This window comes from Nannospalax galili, unplaced genomic scaffold (assembly GCF_000622305.1).
Source record: "Nannospalax galili isolate Female #2095 unplaced genomic scaffold, S.galili_v1.0 scaffold875, whole genome shotgun sequence".
Taxonomy (NCBI): domain Eukaryota; kingdom Metazoa; phylum Chordata; class Mammalia; order Rodentia; family Spalacidae; genus Nannospalax; species Nannospalax galili.
Genome location: NW_008337059.1, coordinates 1718585 through 1742689, shown reverse-complemented (window position 1 = coordinate 1742689; position 24105 = coordinate 1718585). Strand labels below are relative to the sequence as shown.

Sequence of the window (24105 nt, the reverse complement as noted above, 5' to 3'; positions counted from 1 at the left end):
CCCTCCCAGCCCATGTTTTGGTCTTTGATGGCTTCACGTGACCTTGGAAATAAGAGAAAGAGGTGACTGCTCTTGTCACTTGCCTGTGACGGTGCTTCTCCTGGTTGACTGCATTTTACCCTTTAAAGACATTGTTGATAGCATACAGCCCTATGTTTGTTACCCAATTGTTGTTTTTATAGCTCTCATAATTTAATTTTTTTCACATTCTAATACAGTGTTTTAACAGTCTATCTGACATCTTACAATCAGCCACTTTTAAATTTTATGTGTATGAGTCTTTTGCCTGTATGTATGTGTGCTACATGCATGAAGTGCCCATGGGGGTCTGGAGTTACAGACTATTGTTAGCTGCCATATGGATGCTGGGAACTGAATATGGGTCCTCTGGAAGAGTAGCCAGTGCTCTTAACTGTTGAGCCATCTCTCCAGCCCCACAACCAACCACTTTTAAGTCTCAGGATTATTCTTACAACCAATCCCAGAGAATGGATTTATTTTAAGGCGACATTTGAAAATTACGGGGCATTGCTTTTTTTTTTCACCATTAATTGAAAAATGTGCTTTTTAGTTATATTATTCTAGTAGCTGGGGGTTGCTACTGGCTGAAGGTAAGAAGTCCTGGCCATGCCTCGAGCTTGGGAATCAGTTGCTTGTTTATGTCTGAACTATGCCTTTTTAAGAGGAGTAACTGGAGAACACCTTAGAGCTGCCACTGTCTCATGGAACAGACAGACCTTTTTAAGATGAGTAGGTATGTTTGAACAGTATGGCTATTGTGAGAGAAAATGTTAGATATTTGGGAAGACGTCTCTTGTACTCTGCTGTGCATCTGTGTCTTATGTATGTTGAACACTGAGATCCCAGGGTTACCTAGATTTGAATTCTAGTTTGCTCTTCATAGCATGACAGCCTTTGTAGAATTACATTGGCTAGCTTCTGCAGAGTAAGCTGAGGTTCTGAGCACTCAGTTTCTCTGGGGCCAAAGTGTGCCAAGGTGAAAGTCTTCTGAGGTTTTTGGTTCTGTCTGGAATTTGGTGGTTGGTATTCTGTTAACATTCCTCATCTAGTTATAACTCATGCCAGCCACCAGTCTTCCCGTGTCTTTTCCTTTCAACTCAGAAGTATAACAGCACAGCCCTTGTATGGTTTTTTCCAGGAATTGGAACTGGCAGCATCTATCAAACTTGTGATGTGGGCAGCATGACTGAGACCAGAGCTGGTGGCTGGCTGCCTGGCCTGCTTTTTTCTGGCCTCTTGGAAACTAGATCCATCGAGAAGCGCAGGGTAACCTTTCTGCTCAAATCTAGTCATTAGTCACCATCTCCCCCCAACACCCCCAAGCTAGCTGCACATTCTTTCACAGACCACTAGCTGCATGTGTGAGTATAAATGCTGTTACTGTTTGTAAGATGTGTGCTGGATCCAAAAGGAAATCAGTCCTTGTTTACCTAAACTGCCATGCCAAAATAGGTTCCCCGTGCCCAATGAAGGAGACGAGGGGTGGAGGAGAGGAAGGAAGGAAGAAAGCACTTCTTTGTATTCACAGAGGGTACCCCAAAACATGTCCCTTTTGGTTCCCTGTCCAGGTAGCTCTTGTATCACGGGAAGGAGAGTATTGTAAATTTGCTTGGTCTATCATTCCTTTAAGGTTTTACAGCCTCTAGTATAAAAGTTTATAGTCTTTGGACTGTACCTTCTCCTTCCTTTACCCCTTAACCTTTCTGGCCCTTGTTTCAGTGTTGAGCCTGGGGAGGGGAACTGAGAAGCAGACTAGACTGTAGGTCAATATCTGACTAGTGTTACATACGGGAGGCGGGTGGTGATGGGGACAGGGGACAGGAGGGACTGTCATGAGTAGTCTGTGTTCCTGTGCATCTTCTTCCCAGCTCTGGGAAGGCAGAAACTGTAGTGCGCTGGAAACTGTACACAATCGCTGCTGGTCTTGACTTTGTAGCAGTCCATAATGAGCAACCTTTATTGGCATTAGGGCATCAGACCTCTAAGGATCATCTCTGTGTATGTCAGTGGAGAAAAGGTCAAGACCACCTGAGCAAGAGCATAGGCAGCCACCTCCAGCAGGAATGGTGCCTTTCCCCAGTTCAGTCCTTAACTAAATTAATGTTCTTCCTTCTGGTCTCTCTAGTCTGTTGTCCCTTACTCTACCAGACCTGTCTTTGTATTCCTACAGGGAGTAGATGTTCTTTCCAATTGAAAAAAATTTATTTAAGGCAAAATTGACTTGGTTTATACCTGCAATTTGGGGTGATCCTGAGATGTGTGGTAATCCTAAGACTGGATTGCCTGCCAGGTATAGGACACATTTTTTTCCCTTGGCAGAGGACCTGAGTGAGGCTGGGTTTATGGAATCTCAGCAGTCTTCTTGATCTCTTGCTGCTTTACAGGAAAGGCCCTGCCTAGGCACTTCTGTGAAACTTGTCCCTCCTCAAGCCCAAGTAACTGGGGTTTTTGACCCATCAGGAGATGGTGGGACGCTAGAGGCCTGAGTTATAGGGGTATTAGAAACACCCCTATGTACATTGGCTAAAGGTAAAGACATTGAGAGGATAGAGAGGGACTGAATTCACCAATGTCTCTGCCAGGTGTGACTTAGACAGTTATTTCGCATTGAGCTTATGGCAGAGAATTGACTCCACTTCTTGTGTACTTTGGTTCTCTGTCCTCTGTTCCTCCAAGACATTTGTAAAGCACCACTTAGATGCTTTGCGCCACAGCTCATCCCTCAGAAACTAAGAGCTCCTGAAGCTGGGAACTCTGGTAAGTTTCAGGAAAGATTGAGTCTCCTTATAGAAGAGAAGGCTTAGCTGACCAGAGCCACAGGCGCTTGGAAGAGGTCCAGAGCCATCCTGAGAGAGCACTACCATCCTGGGGGCGGGTAATCTGGCCATCAGAAGACTTCCTGAGCAGGTTCTTGGTGCTCCTTGTCACTGGCCCCTTTTCCTGTGAGTCAGGGCTCTGTGAATGGCTGGCTCCAAAAAGCTGAGGTATCTGGTGTGTTAGCAGAGCTGTGAATGTGCAGTGATGACTTCAGATCAGGTTGTTCCTGAGTCGCTGTTCCTGCTCCAAGGAGAGCTCTGCATTGGCTCGGTATGAATCACCTGTTAATCAAAGGGAGATAGCTAAATGGCCAAATCTGCCACAGCCTCTTTCCTTCCCTGACAATTTCACAACAGTTTCATTCTGCCCAGCTTGTTCTTTCCATTATTTCAGTCAGGCACAGACAGACGCCAGCCATTCTCTAGAAACAGTTTGGTCAGAAAGAACAGGCTATGAATGAAAGGGGCTGGACTGGTTCTTCTTTGTGCCCTCCCCAGGTTCATTCTGTGCCCTGGGATACTGGCCACCTGGTCTTCTTCTCTGACTCTGCAGTGTCAGTGTCAGTCCATGACCGCAGCTGTAGCCAGGCTACCGTCTTCCATAGCATTAGCTGTCACCTGGCTCCAAGTGCCCCTTCCCCCTGCAAGCCTAGAGAGGACAAGTATCCCTGTTTCACAGATGGAGACTAGGAATTGCTCAGTGTTCACTGAATCAGCACTCTCAACAAGGCCTTGGGATCCCCACAAGTGTTCTTCCCAAACATACATATACATAATTAAAATCTTTAGAAAAAAAGAAAGCTCAGGTTGAGATTTCTCACTGCCTTGGACTGCAAAATGGTGGGACAGGGTTTGGAAAGCAGTCAATCAAATGCTTTCTCCTATTCCCTTCTCTGTCTTCTGCCCCTCTTTCAAAACCCTGCTCTGAAATCACTTTTTAGTTACCTTTTCCAGCCTCCAGGTGGTTGCTTCCTCTTTTTGCTTGCTGCCCATTTATTTACTGTATAACTTTTGGCGGTTACTCACCAGGTGAAGGTTATCTATTTGTATATCTGTATACCTTCTGTGACTTTTGAGTTTCTATATCCTACTGCCTTGGCAGTGATTGATAGACTTGCAAGGCTTTAATAAACATGTTTACTGAAGAGCCAGCTCTGCCCCACACCTCAAATGCAAGTATTGCTTTGGATGCTCATCCCTCAGAAAATCCAGGCATTGTTGAACTATAAGATAGAGGGATTCTGTCAAAAAGAACATCCAGCAGGCATGGTGGTGCATGTCTTTACTCCCAGCACTCGCAGAGGCAGAGGCAGGCAGATCTGTGTGAGTTCAAGGCCAGCCTGGTCTGTATAGTGAGTTCCAAAGTTCCAGGCCAGTTGGGGCTACATGGTGACCCTGTCTCAAAAAACCAATAAGAACAGCCACCTCTTTACACTGCCTCTCTAATACAACAGTCCTCTCTGTCCCTGTTCTACTGGGAAGCAGTGATTGTAGCTGGAGGTAACAGTACAGATCAGAGGGAACTTCTTTTCCCTGTGAGGTAGTCGAGCTTAAGGTGAAGGGAAGGCTGCTTAGGAAAACTACAGGAAAAGGGAGGAAGTACTGAACTGAGAAGGAAACTGATGTGACCTGGGATGACAGGAAAGATTCTGAGACAAATTGAAAACTAAGTTTACAGTCATACATTCACAGACAGAGTTACTAGGTGAGGTTGATGGTCTGATCAATGTCACCCCATCTTTAACCATGTATAATGTAACCACAAGTCAGACCTAGGTATGTTTGAAGTTTTCCAGCTCCCTCCTCCACACAAGGCAGGTGTTACGGTGGCCCAGTTACCTGTGTGGCAGTTGTGCAGCCAGACCCGCTGCCCATCATACTTGCAGCGGCAGCGCACCATGTTGTTGGAGAAATCTGATTCTGCCACATCGTTTGTGGGATTGACAACCACCTGTAGTGGGAGGTGGGCAAGTGAAAGTGAGTGGCATGATTTCTGAGCTGACAAATAAGGTCCTTTTCATCTCATACAGTATTCTATAAAGAAACATCTCTAGCCTTTGCTTCACTAATCTCGCCAGAACTAGGCGTCAGCACCCTTCTTTCACAGGTAGAGACTAGAAATGTCCCAGTGTCCACTAATTCGGGACGCAAACCTAGGGCCTTGGGGTGCCCATGAGTGCTCTTCCCCAACAGCACAGCTTTGAAAAGTGATGGGCCTGTTGGAGATCAGGGGAAACTGATTGGCTGACCCTGGGAGATTTTGTAACTGCTGGAGAAAACAGGGTTCCTGTGGCTAGTACCAAGCATCCTTACCTGGAAGATATAGTCCCCTGGGCTCACATCTGTGATATCCACCCACTGGCAATCAATGTCATGTCTGTAGGTGTCCCAGCAGCCTACAGTTACTCCCTGTTCCCCAAAGTTGGCACACGCATAGCGCCGTTGCAGTCCTGTCGAAGAATACACAATTACCATGGCATGAAGAGGCACTCGTGACTAAGCACTACGTGGTCTTCCGCACACTTTCCAGTCCGTCCTTTACCAGCTTAGTGCACTTTTGCCCAGTTCACAGCAGATTTGGGGCCTACAGGCAAACCTCACTATGACAAAAACATTCTTACTTTGGAAGTCTAATAATCCCTGTTGGCCTAAGAGATGTGGTTGGAGATTCTTGCTGTACTGTGCTAAGTCATCTATCTACCCATGTATCCTAACCAGCCCTTTTAAGATCTGCTGTTTACCTGGATATATAAGGGACTAGAGACTGGGGATATGAATAGGAATCAGGCATTCCCTGCCCTCTGAGAACTGCTGCTGTTAGCTGAAATAGAAAGTGCTAAACCTTTGTAAGGTAGTACAAAGTGCTGGGAAATCAGACGAAATACTTTTCTTCCTAAGATTTCAGAAGGCAAGAAAATGAATGCCTTGAGTGCTATTGCCCAGCTAGAGTCTTCTGGTACCTGGGGGCTGTTGAGCAGGGCAGAGTGGAGCTTGAGCCTAGAGGCACTTGAGTAATACAACATGAGTATCTTAGAGGGCCTGTTGATAGGAACCATGTACCTGTTGGGCAGTTTGTGTCTTCTAGACAGAAGCTGGCCTTGTGCCCCTCAGCCACTTTGGAGCCATTGAGTGTGAGCAGGTCATAATGAGTGAAGACCTCGATGCTGTGGTAGTGTCTGAAGAAGAAGAAGAGCTGTCAGCTTCATAGCAACAGGAATGGATCTTTGAGAGGTTGGCAGGAAAGGTTGAGGCACTGGGCCCTATCATTACCCAGGGAGGAAAGTTCTAATAGCAGGGCAGTGCCCTTCTTTCCAAACCCAAGATTAGTGTGGTCCACAGCCTTCTTGGCTGGCATGCCTGCCAGGCAGCAAGGCACAGCTGTCCCCTTTACCTAGAGTCTTAATTCAGGTAGAAGAGGTAAAGCAGCCCCTGTCCCCTCCATCCTGGTAGCCTCCAGAAGGCTGGGACTTTAGCTGCAGGGCCCAAGGCTGAGGTGGAGGAAGGCGCACTGGCCCAGGAACCAGCCTAGGAGAGGAGAAGCTGGGAGAGAGTTTGCTCTGCTCTGTCAGCCTGGGACCAAATTGCTGCCATATCTTCCAATCCAGTGGTAATGACAACTCTGTGTGTGCTACAGGAAAAGGTGCTTATTATCACAGGCAAGCCAAGTCCTCAAATCGCTGCCCATTCCTCTCAGCTTTCCTTACCCACTGCTGTGTCCTGAAAGTACATTTTCCCCCTCCACCCTGCCTCTGACACAGGCATTGCCTCTCTCTCTGGTCTGGAGGCTCCTGATAGGAAAGGATGCTCGTTTCCTTTCCAGTATCTGTCGGTTCCCTGCCATTCTTTTGAGGCTTTGCCTTGCTGCTACAGGAATGAACAAGCCTTTTCTGCAGAGCTAGCATCCTATTTTGGGTCTCCAGGTTTCTGGAGTCCCCACTTTATCTGGTTTCTGAAAACAGTATGCCTACAATCTAGTGTGAGAAAAGTGTAATAACACTCTAGCAGAGACCAACTGCTGGTGGTCATGTCTGTCTGGGCTGTTGCTAGGGTAGCTGGTCCCCTGAGCACCATCCACATAGGTACATCCAAGAAAGATATAAGAGAAAGAGAGAGGGCAGATGGATGCTACAGGGATCCCTTTATTCTTTTTCGGGGCAAGGCCAGTCAGGTGTCTGCAAAGGTAGACTTGTCACCATGCACACTTGACCTAGGAAACCTTGCCTGAGGCCAAGAAGACCAGTCTGTTTGGTGTGTGGATTCCACTTTTTGTCCCTAACCTGTAGAGCCAAGATGTGAATTGGTACTAACCTGTGGCACTGGTGCCAAATCCAGCTGTGGCGTCCAGCCTTGGGACGAAAGTCAGCCCGACCCAGGTTGTAGATCTGTGAGGAGAAGCGCAGCAAGCGCCGGTGTCCATAAGGCCAGTCCATATGGTCAGCAGACTGTGAGAGGCAGTTCTCCTCATGGGCACAATACAGCAGGCTGAGTGGGCGGTCCTCCAGGTAGGCCGTCTCCTGCACCAGCTGGGCATTCATCACAAGGTCTGGAGCACCTGGGTTGCAGTGGGCAAGGTGGGAGTCAAGGTTGGGATGGCAGCAGAGCCTGTGCTCCAGCATGAGCACAGGCTTAGCCCCAGACTACCAAAAGAGTACAGAAAGGGCAGTTGTCAGAAGATGTGAGTTCTAATAGTAAGAGGAACAGGCCATCACTTTAACTTGGGAGGCAACTCCTGGGTTAAGGTTGCTGGTTTGGAGCCAGCCCACCAGATTTCATTCTTGGCTGATTTCCCGACTATACCATTTGCCAGTTCTGTGACTGAATAACATTTTTGTGTCTCATTTCATCGGCAAGATGGAGATAATATTAGTGATAATAATGCATAATATGTGTAATGTGCTTAGATCATTGTCTGGCCTGAAGTAAACAGGAAATGCATACAAGCTATTATTTCTTTTGTAAAATGATTTTTATCTTATAAAGTACCTTTGTGTGGCTTAATGCATAAAATCCTCTCAAAAGCTCTACTGATACCTAACTTGGTTGCTTTACCCAAGTCCCTGCTTTTCCCTGGGCCTCAGTTTCAGTCCCTTTAGTGTCCGTCAGGCTGGGAGGGAGAGTTGGAAGAGTTAGTCCTGGAGCCTGCCCTAAACTCTGCTGTTTAGTCTGCTGGGCTGTGGTTCCTGGGCCTGTGTTCTGTCTAGGCATTCCACTGTAGCCTGACCACTTCCACTGGTGACCGGTGCATTTCTCTCTCAGGCATCCTGGGCATATCCAGTGCATCTCTGCATGTAAAACTCCAATCTGGGGTTGGTGAGATGGCTCAGCCAGTAAAAGTGCTTGCCATACAAGCCTGAAGACCTGAGTTCCGTCTCTGGATCCCACGGTGAAGGAGTGAACTGAGTCCAAAAAGTTTTATATGTAAATAATAATAATAATAATAATAATAATAATAATAATTTAAAAATCTCGAATCTGCCGGTGCCTGGGTCTGACTAGGCAGCTCAGGGCTCTTAGCCTCTTCTGAAGCCACTTCTACTGTTGCTGTACCAAGTGTCACTACAGGAATGTAGAGATCCATTGCTGTTGCCATGTAACCTCAGAAGAGAAAAATGACCTTTCTCTGGGCTTACTCATGCCAAGACATAGGTACTTGGGGTTTAGGTATCTGGGCAAAGGTGTCTATGGGTGAGGCTGGGTACTGATAGGGCTGGATGTGAACACTGGCTTGTTTCACTGTCTGGGCTTGGAGTATGCTTTGCTACATGATGCCTGTCCTGTCACTAAACATGCACTTGAAATTCCTGTGGCTTTTGTTGAAGAGGGCCAGGATATGATCATTGACAAACCTGAGTTCTTGAGGGAAAGGAAAGTTTTCAGAGGGAATGGGGGACGGGGGAGAGCATAAAAGAAAGAAGTGAGAAAAATTAAGAGAGAGAGGTGTGTCTACAGGCTGCAGGTTGACCCCCTGCCCAGCTGTTAGGCAGCATCAAATGGGCTCAAGGAGCAGCTCTCACTAGAAGCAAAAGAGCAGAGATGGTCCAAAGTTGCCGGGCAGGGGAGTTCAGAGCAGGCACCCAGCATGCAGTGAGGCGTTGATGCTGAGGGTACCCCTCTGACACCCTATTGCTCCAAGGAAAGGTAAGATAGGTGGGTCTAGGGTTCTCTCCAGGGGCTACCGCACAGAGAACTCCCTGACAGGTTAAGATGTCTCTGGGTTGGAGTGTGGCTGGGAAGAAGGTCAAGTGGACATTGGGGTTGATCCCAGCCTGCAGCCTTTGGATGGGATATAGTTATCTTGGCCCAGGCCTTGTTGGTCAATGTCAAACAGATGCTGTTGCCCTGAGAATCTGGGTCTGTGGAGCAAACTTGCCACAAAATGGTCTTGTTCTCAAGCCTTTTGGACAAGCTTCACAGCTTAGAAGGAATCCACAGCTGGGCTTGGGCTCTGGTGTGCCTCACAATTATATACCCTCTGCAATGTCTTTCAGAGTGTTTTCTATAAACAACAATAAATATATTTTTATGTTGTAACTCAGCACACACACAGTTCCAAGGAAAATCATTACTAAGCATAATATACCATCATGTTTTCTCTTGCTTCACTTTTTAAATCGTTGGTCATAACCCCCAAGTTAAAGAAGCCTCTCCTATCTTATGGTTTTCTGTTTCCTTTTACATTCCATGGGGGTTGGGGAGGGTAGGCTTTGCTTTTTTTTTTTTTTTTTTTTTTTTTTTTTTTTTTTTTGGTTTTTTTGAGATGGTCTCCCTGTAGCCCGTAGCTGGTCTAGAACTTACTTTGTAGACCAGGGCGGCCTCCATCTCACAGAGATCTGCCTGTCTCTGCCTCCTAAGTGCTGGGATTAAAGGTATGCGCCACCATGCCTGGCAAAGCGTTCTGTCTTAATAGGACAGATAGCTCAGCCACACAGGGTTGGGTCGACCCCCTGACCCTGCCACCCACTGTTCCACTACTTACTGTTCATGCAGGCAACTCCAGCTGAGAAGCGCCCTGGGCTGTGGGAGCAGTGCACAGGCCCGTGCCTCTGACACTGCTGTAGGGCCAGCTCTGTGCCTGAGCAGCGCACCCCACTCATCACCACTTCTTTGGCCTCAGGTGTCGCCTGCCAGTACCAGGTATCCTAAGAAGACAGCCAGAAACACCCCATCAGAATGGAGAGGTGCCTCAGGGGTCATCTCTGATGCCTCCATCATCCCATCCCCATCAGACCAGGTCCGGAACAGGCCTGGAAATCTTTATGAATGAGAACCCCATCCCATGGGCAGTCCATGTCACATTTCGGCCCCTGTGAGACTAGAAGTTTGTTCCATGTATTGGGGTAAACCCCTGCTGCCTGAGGCATTGTCCCCATCCATATCCAAGAAGGCAGCTCTCTGCTGTTAGAGCAGGTTGGACCTGGTCCTTTTTTCCCATGCCCAGTGGTGTAAGGCAGCTCTCTGCTGTTATAGCAGGCTGGACCTGGTCCTTTTTCCCCATGCCCAGTGGTGTGTTCCCATCTCCCAGCTGCTGCTCACACAGCCCCTCAGGGCAGAGCCCTTGCATCATCAAGCCCATATGGGTGCATGTGTGGATGTTTCTCCACTGTAAACATGCCTGAATCCTTTTGGTTTTGTTTCCTGACTGTCTTTTGCCTCCCATATACTGTCATTTCTCACTTGAACCACTGTAGCAGCCTATATTGTTGAGTGCCTATATTCTGAGTAGTCTCTACCCAGCTATTTTCCAGGCAGAAAAGGAAGAAAGTTTTAGCCATCTGAAGTGCAGGGGTGAATGACCTTGTCTCTGCCTCCTTTACGCTTGAACTCCACACCTGTTCCTCTTAAGAGCCACACTGAAACCCTTGGCCCCTGATTTCCTCAACTGAGTCAAGCCTTCTCTAGTTACAGGCCTATGCATGGGCTGTTTATTCCTCCTGTACCTTATAAGGATAACTTCAATTTATGGTTCCTATAGGTAAAGCCATGTACCAAGTCATATGAGCAGCCTTCACAGAGCTGCATTCTTGTCTACCACAGCATACCCCTCACCTGCCTCATGCCCACCCATAGCTTCACTCAATAAGTGATTGATGAACGAAGAGCCAGCAGCTCTAGCAGAAGTTTTGATCCTGTCAGCCCAAGAGGCTAAGGTTATAGGGAAGAGCTAGACAGGGGCCTACCTTGATGGCGAAGTTGGCAAAACCCAGGCCAAGTTGTCGGCAGGTCACCATGGCTTCAGTGAGCCCCCAGTGGTCACTGCACACAGTCCCCCATCGTGGGACCCCATTCACCTCCACCTGCACTTCTACCACACCCTCTTCGGGGTTGCGCCCACCAGCTAGGCGTACCTGTAGCGGTCAGAGGCATGGAAGGAATGGGAGAACCCAGGACTGCAAACCTGGAGGCTTCTTCCCACGTCTGTTCCATGTGACCCTGCACCAGACTCTCCCCTTCTCTGCTTGCCTCCAGTTTGCCAAGGGTTTTTGTATCTGCCACCTCACTGACAATCACTCCATGAGAGTTGACCCTGTTTTCCAAGATAAACCAGCAACCTGCCCACAGTCCCTGCTAGCACTAACACTTGAACCAGTGGCAGCCTTCAGTGCCACTCCCCTTTAGGACCAGCCTGTGGCACTGGTCTGAGGCACCTTCTCTCAGCTTTACCCAGGACCTGGGAGTGTGGGCCATGTCCCCCTGCCATCTGTGGGAATACAGGTGGGGTCAAGTGACAGAAGAGAGGAGGGCTCTCTAGGCTAGCCCCAGGGGCAGGTGGACGCCCTGGCAGAAGCACTAACTGTCTCTCCTGAGCCCCTCCCCCTGGCTCCAGGTTGTGTCCTGGGGGTTCCCCAGAAGCCTGCCTTGAGGACCTACTCAGACCTAAACCCACCTGATTTTGGAAGCCCATATCAGGAATGTTGCACCTGACTGCAGCATCATTCGAATGTTGACAACCATTCTGGGACCCTTCCAGAGCGAGGCAGTCACTGAGGGTCCGCTCATATCCCCTGCAACGCACCTCACTTAGGTGAATGGGCCCTAGCCCTGTGGGGGAAGAATATATCATGTGAGGCTCCATCTCTTAATTCATACCTGTGACTGCTCCTGCCTGGGATGAACTTCCCGTTCTGGGTCACCAAGAAAGCCAGTGACCTCCTTGCTTACCTTGGCCCAGCTGGGCCCCAAAGAGGGCTTCTTTCGCAGAGCCAAAGCCAAGCTGACGACACACGACGCTAGCTGAGATGAGGTTCCACCTGTGGTCACAGACTGTGCCCCACTGGCGGTTCACAAGCACTTCCACACGGCCCTCGCCCACCTGAGCCCCAGAGCGAAGGCGTACCTTCAGTTCCTGCTGGAGGAAGAGAAAACCTGCTTCAGGAAGGACAGCCCGAGGGGCTGAACCACCATGGGGACCCCAAGGTGGGAATCCTCCAAGTCTGGTGGCCAGAGTTAAGGCCTGGCGTCTAGCCCTGCTTTTGATGTCTCTTAACTATCACCTTGAATAAGCCAACTTTCTTGACCTCCCCTTCTTCAACGACACTAGTGTGTGTGTGTGTGTGTGTGTGTGTGTGTGTGTGTGACGCCTCACTAGCATTCACCTACTTTTTATAACAAAGGGCCAGGCTCAGGTTCAATACCTTCAGCCTCAATGGACTACGGCTATAATTACCGTTTTCACGGTTGCCTTCTATTTACGGCAAGTGATGTCAACTTTCCATTTATGGTGGAATGATAAAGGAGCTCTTAAATAAATTCCAAGATTCTACCATTCTGTGAGACAAGCTCCTGCTCCCAGTCTGGTTCCTCTCTTCCTCTCTCCACTGGGCAGGCAGGGACCTTCAGGCCAGTCCAGGGTCCCCTGGGGCTCACCTCTGCCCAGGATTCCTTGCGCCGGGGCTTTGGCTTCTGTGGATGAAAATGGGGCCCTGCCACACAGCTAACCACAGCGTGCATGCCACCTGGGCAGGCTGGCCGCAGCTTGCCCCGTCCTGGAGCCACCTGCACCTGACACTTGGCCAAGTGGGGCTCTGTCCCCAGACAGTCGACCCGATGAATCCAGAAGGAATTCTTATTTGTCAGGCTGTTCAGCCTGGAAGACAAGGGAGTACGGGTGGAGAGGGGCTTAGGTAGGAATGTGGGAGGCCAAAGGGGAAAGGGGAGGAAAGGAGAAGAGGAAGGGTCAGGGGAGGAAGGAGGAAGCCCTTCACGCCATACCCCTTTACTTGCCCTCTGAGGTGCCACTCCTCACCTAGACTTGGGATCCTTCATCTTCAGGTTCCAGACTTTCCTGTGGTAGAAAAGCAGATGGGGGTGGAAGGGTGCAGGAATTACCCTCCACCAGCATGATCTCAATTTCTTCTAAGTTTATACAAGATTTCATAGATTATTTTTTTACAGACTTTCCTTCAATACTGAGCTTTGCAAGCAGCTCTGATAGGATTTCCACCTCACAAATGATATCCCCCTCCACCACCACACATGCACATACACTTGATAGCGAAGGCAAGAAAGGCCCCCTGGCTCATCCTATGTACTCTTCACTGCAACTGGGGCTGCCCCTGGAATTATGCAGCTCAGTTTTGCCCCTCCCCCAGTCCAAGTGAAGGGATCCTTTAGGGAGCCCCTAAGAGAAGAGGCCTAGGAAAGGTACCCTGGGAAGAGAGGATGTCAAGGGCCTTGCTGGGGTTGGGGGGGTGGTGCCACCCAGGCTGTAATCAGGGCTGCCCTTCTCAAGGGTGGGGGGTGAGTCAGCAGGGCCTGATGTGCAATTACCAGGTAGTAAAGAGCCAGGGGCTCACATCCCCATCATCCCTAAGGATAGAGCCACGTAGCTGCCCACCATGCTCCATTCAGGACCAAGGTCATCTAAGCCAAAAACAAGGGACTTGCAATTGCTTCAGTGAAGCAGGACAACCCGAGTGAATCAGGGTAGATGACATGGAAGCCTCCAGGGAGAGTCCTCCATCATGAGACACACTTGAGGGTGTCACTGGCACAGCTGGTGGGATTGGAACTGTAGTGGTTATGGATCTGATGCAATCTTCTGTGACAGTTTGGCCACATTTCTGACAGAATATTTTTGTCTCTTTTCCCCAAACTTCCCACCCAAAGCCTTACTTGCACCCAATCACAGCCTGGCTTTGGTCAAAGTAGAAGGAATTCTGTGAACAACAGAGTGAATGGTTGAGGCCCAGGTGCCCCACCCAAGGCCCACAGCTAATTACAGATGGAGCCAAGATCAGGACACATTTCATCTACACTTATGGGTGACGCTGTGAAGATCTTCAGGTAAATCTTTTTAATGAGGGACACAACATTTTACATTCAATTGATTTCGCTGTGCACCGTAGCCAATTATTTTGAGTTGGCAAGCACAAAGTTTATTTTCTGACCACTTGAGGTGATTCTCAGGACCTTGAAGCTCTTGCTCACTCACTCTTAACTATCCTGAGGGGTCTGGACCCAGCAAATCCAGTCACTGTCCTCAGTTGGGCTGTTTCCCTCCAGCCCCAGGTGTGGAATGGCCTACCACAGACCCCCCATCCTCACCAATACATCCCTCCAGACCCTATCTGAACATGAAGGTTCAACACACACACACACACACACACACACACACACACACACACACACACACATGCCCAGCTGGGCAGCCCTACTCCTCTTACCTGTAGTAGTGGTCGTTGACAGGCACCTGGCTGGGAAAGCCCAGCATCCCGCACACAACCCTGCTGTTGTTCATGGTCCAGCCCTGGTCACACACCTGCCGCCAGTGGCCCTCGTACCGCACCTCCACAGCCCCTTCAGTCACTGGGCTGTGCCTCTTGGCACTGGCGAGGATGGGCTTGAGCCGTACCTCTTCCAGCCGCCGGCCCTGCAAGGCAGAGAACCTTATTGTGGGCCATGTCCCTGGGGTCCTGGGCCTCCTACAGGCCATTGCAGGTCTCCACTCAGAAGTCCAGGCTCAGAACTCCTTCAGCCCATCCTCCCATCCCTCACTGTCAAGCCCAGAGAACAGGAGGCATTTGCTGAAGGCTACAGGGAAAGTGACAGGCATGGTCTCTACCCAGACCCTTTCCCTCATCTCAAATTTTTCACACTGGAGAGGAGGCACATCTGTGTCCTTTCCTGGGTGTTGTTGCAGAGTATGGGAGGCAACTGCTGGCCATAGAGGAGCCTTTGTGCCACCCTGAGAAGAGCTGGGATGGGCAAGAACAGTTGCTTGAGACCAACCCCTGGATTCTTGAGCCCATGGGACCTGACACAGCCCTGAGTGACTTAAACCAGTGTGAAGCCCCCTTCTGGTGGCCCATTGCACATCCAGTGGGCTGGGGCCTGCTGTCCTCAGACTGAGGCTGCCTGGCAAGCGGAGGTTGGGAACAAGAGCTCGGCCCTGCCCGTTGCTGTTGTTTGGCTTGAGCTGTTTTTAGCTCAGAGTTGTTTGTGCTGGGAAGAGGCAGCAATTGTGGCCAAGCCTTGTGGGTGAAGCAGCCCCCTTGCCCCACATCTGCCTCCCTCATGGGGAGCAGCTTTTGTGGTTCCCAGAAGGCCTGGCGTCTTATCCCTTAAACAGCTCTACATCAAGCTGGAGCCAGGATTTGCTGCTCAGCCCAAGCTCTGCTGGTCCCTTCTTCCTCCAGACTCACCCTACAGGAGGCTCTCTGCCCTACCCAGCCCTCAACTCAGGCCAGGCCCTGTACAGCCTCCTCACCTGGGGTCCCAGGGCATTGGAGACCTTCTCAGAGTGGTAGCCATGCTGGCGCTGTGGATGGCACACCACTCCAACGTCTTCTGAGTGTCTGCAGTCACTGATACCCCAGCCATTAGATCCGCACTGGTCTAGGGTGCTTTCAGTGCCCAAACAATGCACATTGTCCAGCCAAATGGGGCCTGGGGGGGAGGGGAAAGTGAGCTCAAGGATGGGCAGAGAGGCCTCTTCTGGGTGGGACCCCCACTCAGTAAGCACTGGGGAGCAAGGAAGAGGAGGAAATTGGTTTCTCTGAGTGGTCTTAGTATCCATGCCCCTGCTCACTGCTTCATTTTGGTGTCAAGTCCACAGAATCTATTTCCGGAAAATGGCAGGTAGATCTAGTAATCAGACTCGCCTGTTTATCCATCTATCCACATGTCCATCCATCACTTAGTAAGTACCCACTATATGCTAATCACTATGCCCAAAGAAGTTAGAATTTACTGATGGTGAGGCTGGTGATCTCATTAATAGAGAGAATGTGAAGGTCAGGGCATACTCAGGAAGTGCCTGCTGGAGGCCATTTGAGCTTGTCATGAAAGACTGGTGGGCTTCCAGAAAGTTCTGTTGGAGCCTCAGTGAGCCCAATCCTAAAAGAAGCTGCCTCCCATCTTCTTGCACCCTGTGGGGCAGTTTGTCACTGTCACTTACCCTCTCCTTGGCCATACTTGGCACTGTGTGCCCAGGTCAAGGCTGATTCAAAGCCCAGCTGTCGGCAAGCCACTGTGGCCTCCTGGAGAGCAAAGTCATCATCACACACAGTGCCCCACTGGCCCTGGTGCAGCACCTCCAGGCGGCCCTCCTCTGGCCTGTTTGCTGGGCCCACCAGCCGGAGCTTCTTAGCACCTGGTGACTGTGGCCTGCTGAAGGGGGCCTGGCCTAGCAGCAGCAGCAGCAGGAACAAGGAGATGGTGGCTGGTGGGGACCACATCATGGAGACTTCAAGGGCACCTGGGGACAGAGTAAATGATCACCACCTGTCCCCATAACTGAAGCCTCCCCAGCAGTATGTAGGCAAGTAGATGAGGGCCTACCCTCCAAATGGAGTCCTGGGAACTCTCCAGGGGTGCCTCGGGTCAAGAACATTTGCCCAGGGGTCCTGCCTTTGCCTGCCTTTGCCTTCTGATGATCCCAACCCTGAGCAATTGGTAAGATGCTACTCCCCTACCTAAAATAAAGCACATTGGACTGCTGGAATAGAAAGGATTATTAGGGAATCAAGGGTTCTTGGGCTCACTGCTATGTGGCTTGGCCAAGTCTTTTAAACTCCAAGCTCCAGTTTCTTAAGGTGAGGAGGTTGAGACAAATGTTATCTGCTGTCTCCTTCGGCTTCCACACCCTGCCCCTCAGCCACTGCCCAGTCCCAGGTTCAGACTATGCTGTAACACACACTTTTGGAGGACTTGCTTTGGTCCACGTGTTAGGCCTGGTGTTAGGACACAGAAATGAAGACATTATACTCCTACTCTTATCACACAGAGAGAAGGAGAGTTGGAGAAAGCTTTAAAAAATGGGACATGTTCAGTAAATACGGTGGCTTCCACCTATAATCCCAGAACTTGGGAGATAGAGGCAGGAAGATCAAGAATTCAAGGTCAGCCTCAGTTACATGGAGAATTTTAGGTTAGCCTCAGTTACATGGTGATTTCAAGGCTAGCTTGGGTCCTCTCTCAAGGAAAAAAAAAAAAAAAAAAAGGATCCCTTAACCTAGGCCTTGTTGGAGAAGAAGAAAGATGAGTGAGCAGAGGGTACTCATTCCATCTGTGCTGGGGACTTGGAGAGGAAGTAGGAAAGGGCAGGCCCAGATGACCAAGGGCTCTGCTCTGTGCACCTAGCAGGTTTGCCTTTCATCTTGTCAGAAATGAGGGGCCCTAGAAGGGTTTTAGGCAGGGACACATACATCAGACAAGCTGGGCTCATCCTCTGTCCTCACACCTTAGCAACCTTGGTCCTGGCAGGGCAGAGAAATGAGTCATGGCTGGACAGAGCTGCCAGAGACCTCCAGGACCATCTTTGCTGACACATCTTTGCACCAGTAGAACTGGCCTCTTGGGGATTATCAGTTCCTCCAGGTGTTGGAACACAACTGAAGACATTAAATATACCCCTTACCTTCACTATACAGAGAAGGAGAATTGGGAAGGATTTTAAAGAAGAGACCTGTAAGCCAGGAGTGATGATATTTGCCTATGATCCCAACACTTGGGAAATAAGGGCAGGAAGATCAAGAGTTCAAGGCCAGCCTCAGCCACCTGGCAACCTTGCTCTTAAGGGGAGTATTTAGCACATCAACTTGAGCAAGGAGAACCATCCCAGTACTCCCTGCTGCCTCCCATGGTCCCCCTTTTCTCCTCTGTGCCCCCCTGAGGAGGTGGATGCCAGAGCCTGAGCCACGCCAGTTACCAAAGGAAGAGTATTCCCACCCCCAAATGACAAGGGGGAAGGATGGGGCTCACTGCCTGGGGTCACTGGGTCTGAGCTGAGCGATGACCCTAGGTTACCCCCACTAGAGGTCACGGTGCTCCATCAGAGGCTGTGTGTCTAGTGTCCCGTTTTCCTCACTTGGAGCCTCAGCTTCCACACTTGTAAAATGAGGAGTGGCCCTGGGAGATGATGTGCTGCCGGGACTTCTGCTGGACTGGGCCAGTCTGTGATGTGGCTTATGCTGAAGTTCCCACAGCATGGGGGAGGTCTCAGAAGCCATGCACAGTCCCAAGTCTATAGGCTCCTTGCTGGGTACAGGGGTGGCCTTCTGCTTCAGGACCTTGGGCTCTGGGGCAGGTTGGTTCCCTCCCATTGAAGCAGCAGACACCGGGACAGTTCCTTTTTGTACTTCCCACCCTCCAGACCCCCAAAACTTTTGCTCACACTAGACTTCTCATAATTCCCAAACATAGCCTTCATCTTCCAGTGCCCAAGTCTTTGCTGTCTGCTCATTCTACTCAGACTGTTAAACTCCTACACATCTCTGATAGTCAACTCAAATGCTGCTCCCTCCAGTGAGGCCTCCCAGCTCCCCACCTTCCTATTTGTTCCCACAGCACTGAGTGCAGGAGGACTGGGCTGAGAATTAGCCATTAGGGAAGGAGGGGGCCCCTTTCCCAAGTGAAGAAGTGAATCAGTGAGGGGAAGGAGAAGAGAGGAGAAGGAGCTGAGGATGATAATAATAATGTATTTAGAACTATTTCTTGAATATGCACCTCTGTTTTACAGATGAAAGGATCAGGGCTAGAGAAATGAAGTAACCAGACTGGCCAGGATTCAAACAGGCAGCCTGGATAGAAGCTCAAAACCACAAGAATGATGGATGATGGACAAGAAGGGAGAAGAGAAGGGAAGGGGACGAGTGAATGAAATTGCACCCTGTTGTGGTTATGACCCAGGCAGTGGTGTGAGGGCACTGGGATAGGCACCAGCACCCATTGCCACCAAGTGGAATCCTGGACCCTGGCAGCTCCAGGCAGAGGTACCTGCTCCAGGTGCTGCCAAGGGACACAAGCACCTGGCCTGGCCTAGCCAGTAGTGGGGGCTGAAGGAAGACAAGTGCCCAAGAAATTGATGGAGACAGCATGGAGGTACTGTCCTGGAGCCCCACCTGTGGGTTACTCACAGTCCCTTCTCTGTAGCTCTCTGGGCTGGGCCCCAAACACTGCCTGGTGTCATCACTGTCTCTGTGGGCCAAACAGCCTGCAACTGGGCTCCCCCTGTGGGGCTGGAGAAGGTGGGGGGTTGAAACCCCACTCCTACTCCTGCCTACACTCCCTCACCCCCAAGTAGTCAGCTCTGGGCTGGTAGTTGAGGAGCCCAGTTCTGCCCTGGCTCTTAGTACTCCAGGTCACTGGAGTGACATCCGATCTCATTTTGCCCTTTCTATCCCCTGCATCCTGACTGGGTGACAAATGGTTACACACAGTGTGTTCACAAACCCGACACACAGGCACCCTGGGGACCAGGGTGTACCACCCATGCAGCTTGGGCCAACCTCCCCAAGTTGGGTACTTGTCCAATTGGGAAACAAACTGGGGGGGGGGGAGCTGGGCTGACCATGAAAACCCATCCCTCCCGGTCCCCAGCCCTCAGGAATCCTCAGAGGCTTGCCGACCCAGGAGAGACAGAAGTAAGGACAGACAGACAGCAAGAGGCGGGCCAGGGATCGCGCCAGGCGGGAGCTCACCAGCTGGATCAGGCGGTCGAGGCTGGGCCAGGCTCCTCGGCGGAGTTGTGCTAACGGGACTCCCGGGCACCCAGGGGGCCTTTTATCCGCCTGCCGTCCGCCCCCAGCCTCGGCCTTCCCCGGGGAGGTCGTAGGCCCCGCCCCGGGCGCGCCGCTGTGCACCCGCGCCCCGCCCCGCCGGCCCTCCGCCGGGCGTGCAACTCTGGAAGCAGCCAGGCCGGGAAGTGCGGGAGGGGGTGGGGTGCGGGGGAGGGACGGAGTCCCGGGAGAGGCAGGGATGCCAGGAGAAGTCGGAGTCCTCTGCCGGCGCGGTTTCCTCTTCTGCCTGATGGGGAGATCACGCGAGTCCCATCCAGTCCTGGCACTGCGGGACAAAGCAGGCACCCTTCTGGGGTGAGGGCCCAGTTCAGTGGTAGGATGCTACTGCTGCACACGTTTAATAACAGGAGGCCTCCCTGTGCACTGGACAACGGAGGTGTGGGGGCGAAGCTCTCCTTTGCGCATTGTGCAGTTGGGAACACTGGGTCCCAGGCGACAAGACTTGCTCCCTAGTGCCGTTAAACTTTCGCTACTTAGCAATGATGAAGGGAGGGGTCCTGGGCCCTTGTAAGGCTCACAGGGGTGTGGAGGGAGTGGACGGTTTTGAGGAGTGGGAGGCTATGGAATATAATAAATTAAGAATGAGAAAGGGGGAGTCTCCCAGCTGAAGTCCAGCTCCGGACTTCCCACAGTCCTGGTCCCATTCAGTGACTGCAGGATCCCATCTGTGAAATGGGCAGAGGCTTCTAGCCTCCCAGCTTCCTCCCTAGTCCCAGAGCAGTCAGTGGTGTGTCCCTTACCTTACCCCCACTTTACCTGGTGTCCTCGAAAAGGCTCCTTCATTCAGCAGCTGCTATTGATTTTCTCCTATGTGCTAGACAGGGGGCTGGAGTGCTAGACACTGGCAGGGGGCTGTTCCACTCTGGAAGGGGAGGATGATGTGCAAATAAACGTGACCTGAAAGCAGAGGGTAGTAAAGTCCAGGATGGCAAAGTGGACCTTGGGGATTTCTGGGTGAAGGCCAGGTCACCCTGACCCTGTTGCCAGAGACCTGCCATCCATCCCTGGCTGCTCATGTCTAAGATGTCCCCCCAGTGGCCCTGCCCCACCCCAGCTGGGCCTGAAACATTCCCTGGGATGAATCAACAGGAAAGAATGCTCCCAGCCTCAGGTCAGTGGCAGCGGCAGCAACCGGCTCCTCCCCCAGGGACAATGAAGCAGCTGTGGACCAGGGTGCCAGGTATGCCTGGGCCCCCCACCCTGTGCCCAGCCACCTCTCATGCTGAGCCAGGAGCAACATGGAGGGCTCTGCATGCTGCCAGTCACCCAGGGAGCCTGGCTGTCCAGAACTAAAAATACCCTGAAGCCCAACGAATGAATGGATGTTGTCCGGAAGTCCTTACATTGCAAGACTGGGCAGAGGCTTGGCAAGCAGGGAGGAGGGGCTTCCTTGAGAAGTGAGCTACTGGGCCTGGCAATAACTGTGGTGGGATTTGCTTCAGGTACCATATCCTCATCCTTAAGTGCTACTGTGTGGAAATTGAAGGGGTTTGTCTCGGCTGGTTCTGACTGGATTGAGATGCTGTGGTTTAATTCAGTTTGCAGCCTCCTCCTTCTTGCCTGGATGAACTCTCAGGACTTCAGTCCAGTGTTTGTGACCCTCTACCATACTCTTTATGAGCAAGTCTGTGTCTGCCTTGCTTCTGGGGCCCCTTGACCTTATTTTATCTCTAACCTGGACTCTATTATAGGCCCCAGCATAAAGCAGTTGCTCAGCAAGTGATCATGGATTGAATAAATGGGCCCAGTGGTCACCAGTCCCTTGATTGGTCCCAGGGAAACACAGACCTTCTGTGATCTATCCTGTCCTCAGTGAATTTTCAGAGTGGTGGGAGATACACTAATCAGCCAGCCAAGGAGAAGGCCTTGCCAGCATCCCTGTAACAGCTGGCAGGTGGGGAGCTGTTGCTCTGGGTACTATCTCACTCAATCTTCTAAAAAATCCTATGGACTGTACTTTCATCATTTTGATCACAGACAATAAAACAGGGGCACAGAGGGGTTATGTGGCATGGCTGTAGTCATACGCTATTAGAATTTTCAGTGGGGAACTAGAGCAGAAGTCTAGGGCTGAGAGGATGCAGAGGGAAGACAAAGCTTCATGAAAGAAGTACTTGGTGTCTGGATGGCAGGGGTCATTGCCTAGGTGGGGTGGATGGAGGGTAGGGTGTGATGGTTAGTATTGATGGCCAACTTGACGGGCTCTAGAATCGCCTCAGAGACAAACCTCCAGGCATATCTGTGAGGGAGTTTCTATCTTAGGTTAATTGAGGTAGAAGAGCCATTAACAGTGCTATGAAGCACTGTTCCATAGGCTGGGGTTCTGGACTGAAGAAAAAACAGAAAGGGGGCTGAGCACCAGGATTTACATCTCTCTACCTTCTGAGTGCAGATGCAGTATGACCAGCTACTCCATATTCCTGCCACCATGACTTTCCCACATGCCTGTGCCCTCAAACTGAGTCAAAATAAACCCTTCCTTAAGTTGCTTTTGTCAGGCATTTTATCACAGTAATGGGAAGAATAACTGAGACATGAGCTGATCAGGAAAGGAAAAAAACTTTCCAGTGTGTTGGACACTGTGGGTGCTGCATATACTGTGTAATTTTACAAGCCATCTGACCCAGCCAAGGCACTTCCTTCAGCACCTATCTGTCCCTCCTTTGCATCCCTGCCCCACTGACATCCCCAACTCCTGCACTGTGGAAAAGTCTCAAAATTACTCTTCTTTCTTCCTTGTGATTGCTGTCCCTGGCCTCATTAGGCCTCCCACAGACTGACCTTCCTAATGTGTTGCCCAGCCCTGGCTCTAGAGCCCTCAATAGCTCCCTTGTGCCATAGGACATGGGGAATCTGCAGTTGCTCCTTCTGTCACCTCTGTTCAGAGTGCCTTTGTTCTGACCTCATTTTCCCTATTCTAACTATCCTGGTCTAACTCAGGAGCCAGCTCTGCCACGGATTCTTCCTTTAGAGCTCCTCTCATGAATGCCCTGTAAATCACAGAGCTGAACCAGACACAGTCTCTACTCTCGAGGATCTCTGGCTCAAGCACATGAAGAGCCGTGAAGAAGACAGGCTGTGATCATCCATGTAGGATGAATGGGGGAGAACAAGCCAACAAGGTAGGCTTTTCCCTGGCCAAGAGCCATTTAGCAGGTGTGGGGCTCTTGTTCAATTGTGATGGGAGCTGGTGGGGGGTTGGGGAGGTTGGCATTTAGGTGGTTAGGGTAGTACAGTGAAAAGAGAAAACCTAGCAAGGAGGTGAGGCTAGCACAGGAGATGGTTCCTGGGGAGAGAGGAGGGTGAGCTGGCTGTAGGAAGAAGAAGAAATTATGAGCAAGGCAGAAATGGTTTGCTTCATGACATGCAATGTTACCTCCTTTCCCTCTGGGAAAACTTTAGAGAATTTTTCCTTTATTAAGTAAGGTTTGAAATTGGACAGTCTCACCCCAACATCCACAAGACCCTGGGGCAAGAGTCAGAGGGATCTTATTCCTATATATACTTAAGTATATAAAAGTAAAAAATCAGTCTAACTCAGTGCTAAGTAAAAGACGGCCTGTCTTCCAACTCCCTCACCCCACCCCTTTTCAAAAACTTGGAGAATCAGGTTGGAGTTCAGAATTTTCTACTTATAGCTCTGAGTGGAACATGTTACTAGGGAGCATCTTCCTCTGGCCTCAGGCCCCAAGTCACCCACCCTGTCCCTCTTCTACCCTCTCCTTATCCTCACTGCAAGGGGCCATTGGCTCTCACAGCTCCCTACACTATGTATAACTCTGCACATAGCTGCCCTACACATATCTCATACCAAGGGGTGTGTGGGGGACCAAGTCATTCAGCTTTGGGCTAAAAGAAGGAAGGAGATGTCCCCAGGGAGAAGACAGTGAAGACCTTTGATCTGGGTTTAAGTTGAAGATATTGTATAGAAAGTGCTAAAGAGTGGGCAGTGAGCAAGAAACCAGGAGCCCAGGACACACAGTAGGGACAGCAGCATCCTGACTGAGAGCTGTGGGCCTCCAGCCCCCAACCAGGTGGGAGCTGACCTCATCAATGGGTATGTGCATGGAGTGGGGCACAGCTTTCTAAGAATTGGTGGGTTCAGATTCAGGCTGGGGTCAGACACTGGGTTTGGGATGGAGGGACAGCAAGGTGTATTCTAGGCAGCCAACTGCTAAAGGCTGGGAACAGGACTCAGACCCGCCACTTCCACCTTTGCCTTCACATCTGGGATTCCCAATATGCCCTGA

General features: G+C 50.7%; 1 protein-coding gene across 3 annotated transcripts; it reads right to left on the bottom strand.

The window, feature by feature from the left end:
* Positions 1-532: 532 nt before the first annotated feature.
* On the bottom strand, positions 533-19910 carry Loxl4 (lysyl oxidase like 4). 3 transcript variants are annotated; one of them, XM_008831958.3, is made up of 15 exons: positions 19757-19910; positions 16234-16533; positions 15544-15722; positions 14501-14706; positions 13081-13119; positions 12702-12921; positions 11997-12180; positions 11722-11876; positions 11015-11182; positions 9814-9976; positions 7146-7389; positions 5898-6013; positions 5151-5287; positions 4677-4788; positions 575-3119 (listed from the first exon to the last, which is right to left on the bottom strand). In XM_008831958.3, exons 2-15 carry the CDS (start codon positions 16514-16516, stop codon positions 3049-3051), a joined length of 2277 nt encoding a protein of 758 aa, XP_008830180.1. In that variant the 5' UTR covers positions 16517-16533; positions 19757-19910; the 3' UTR covers positions 575-3048. The 3 variants fall into 3 exon arrangements, with proteins under 3 accessions (XP_029418896.1, XP_008830180.1, XP_008830179.1); XM_008831957.3 differs by having other exon boundaries at positions 577-3119; positions 11997-12183; XM_029563036.1 differs by lacking the exon at positions 11015-11182 and having other exon boundaries at positions 533-3119; positions 11997-12183.
* Between the last annotated feature and the right edge of the window lie 4195 nt (positions 19911-24105).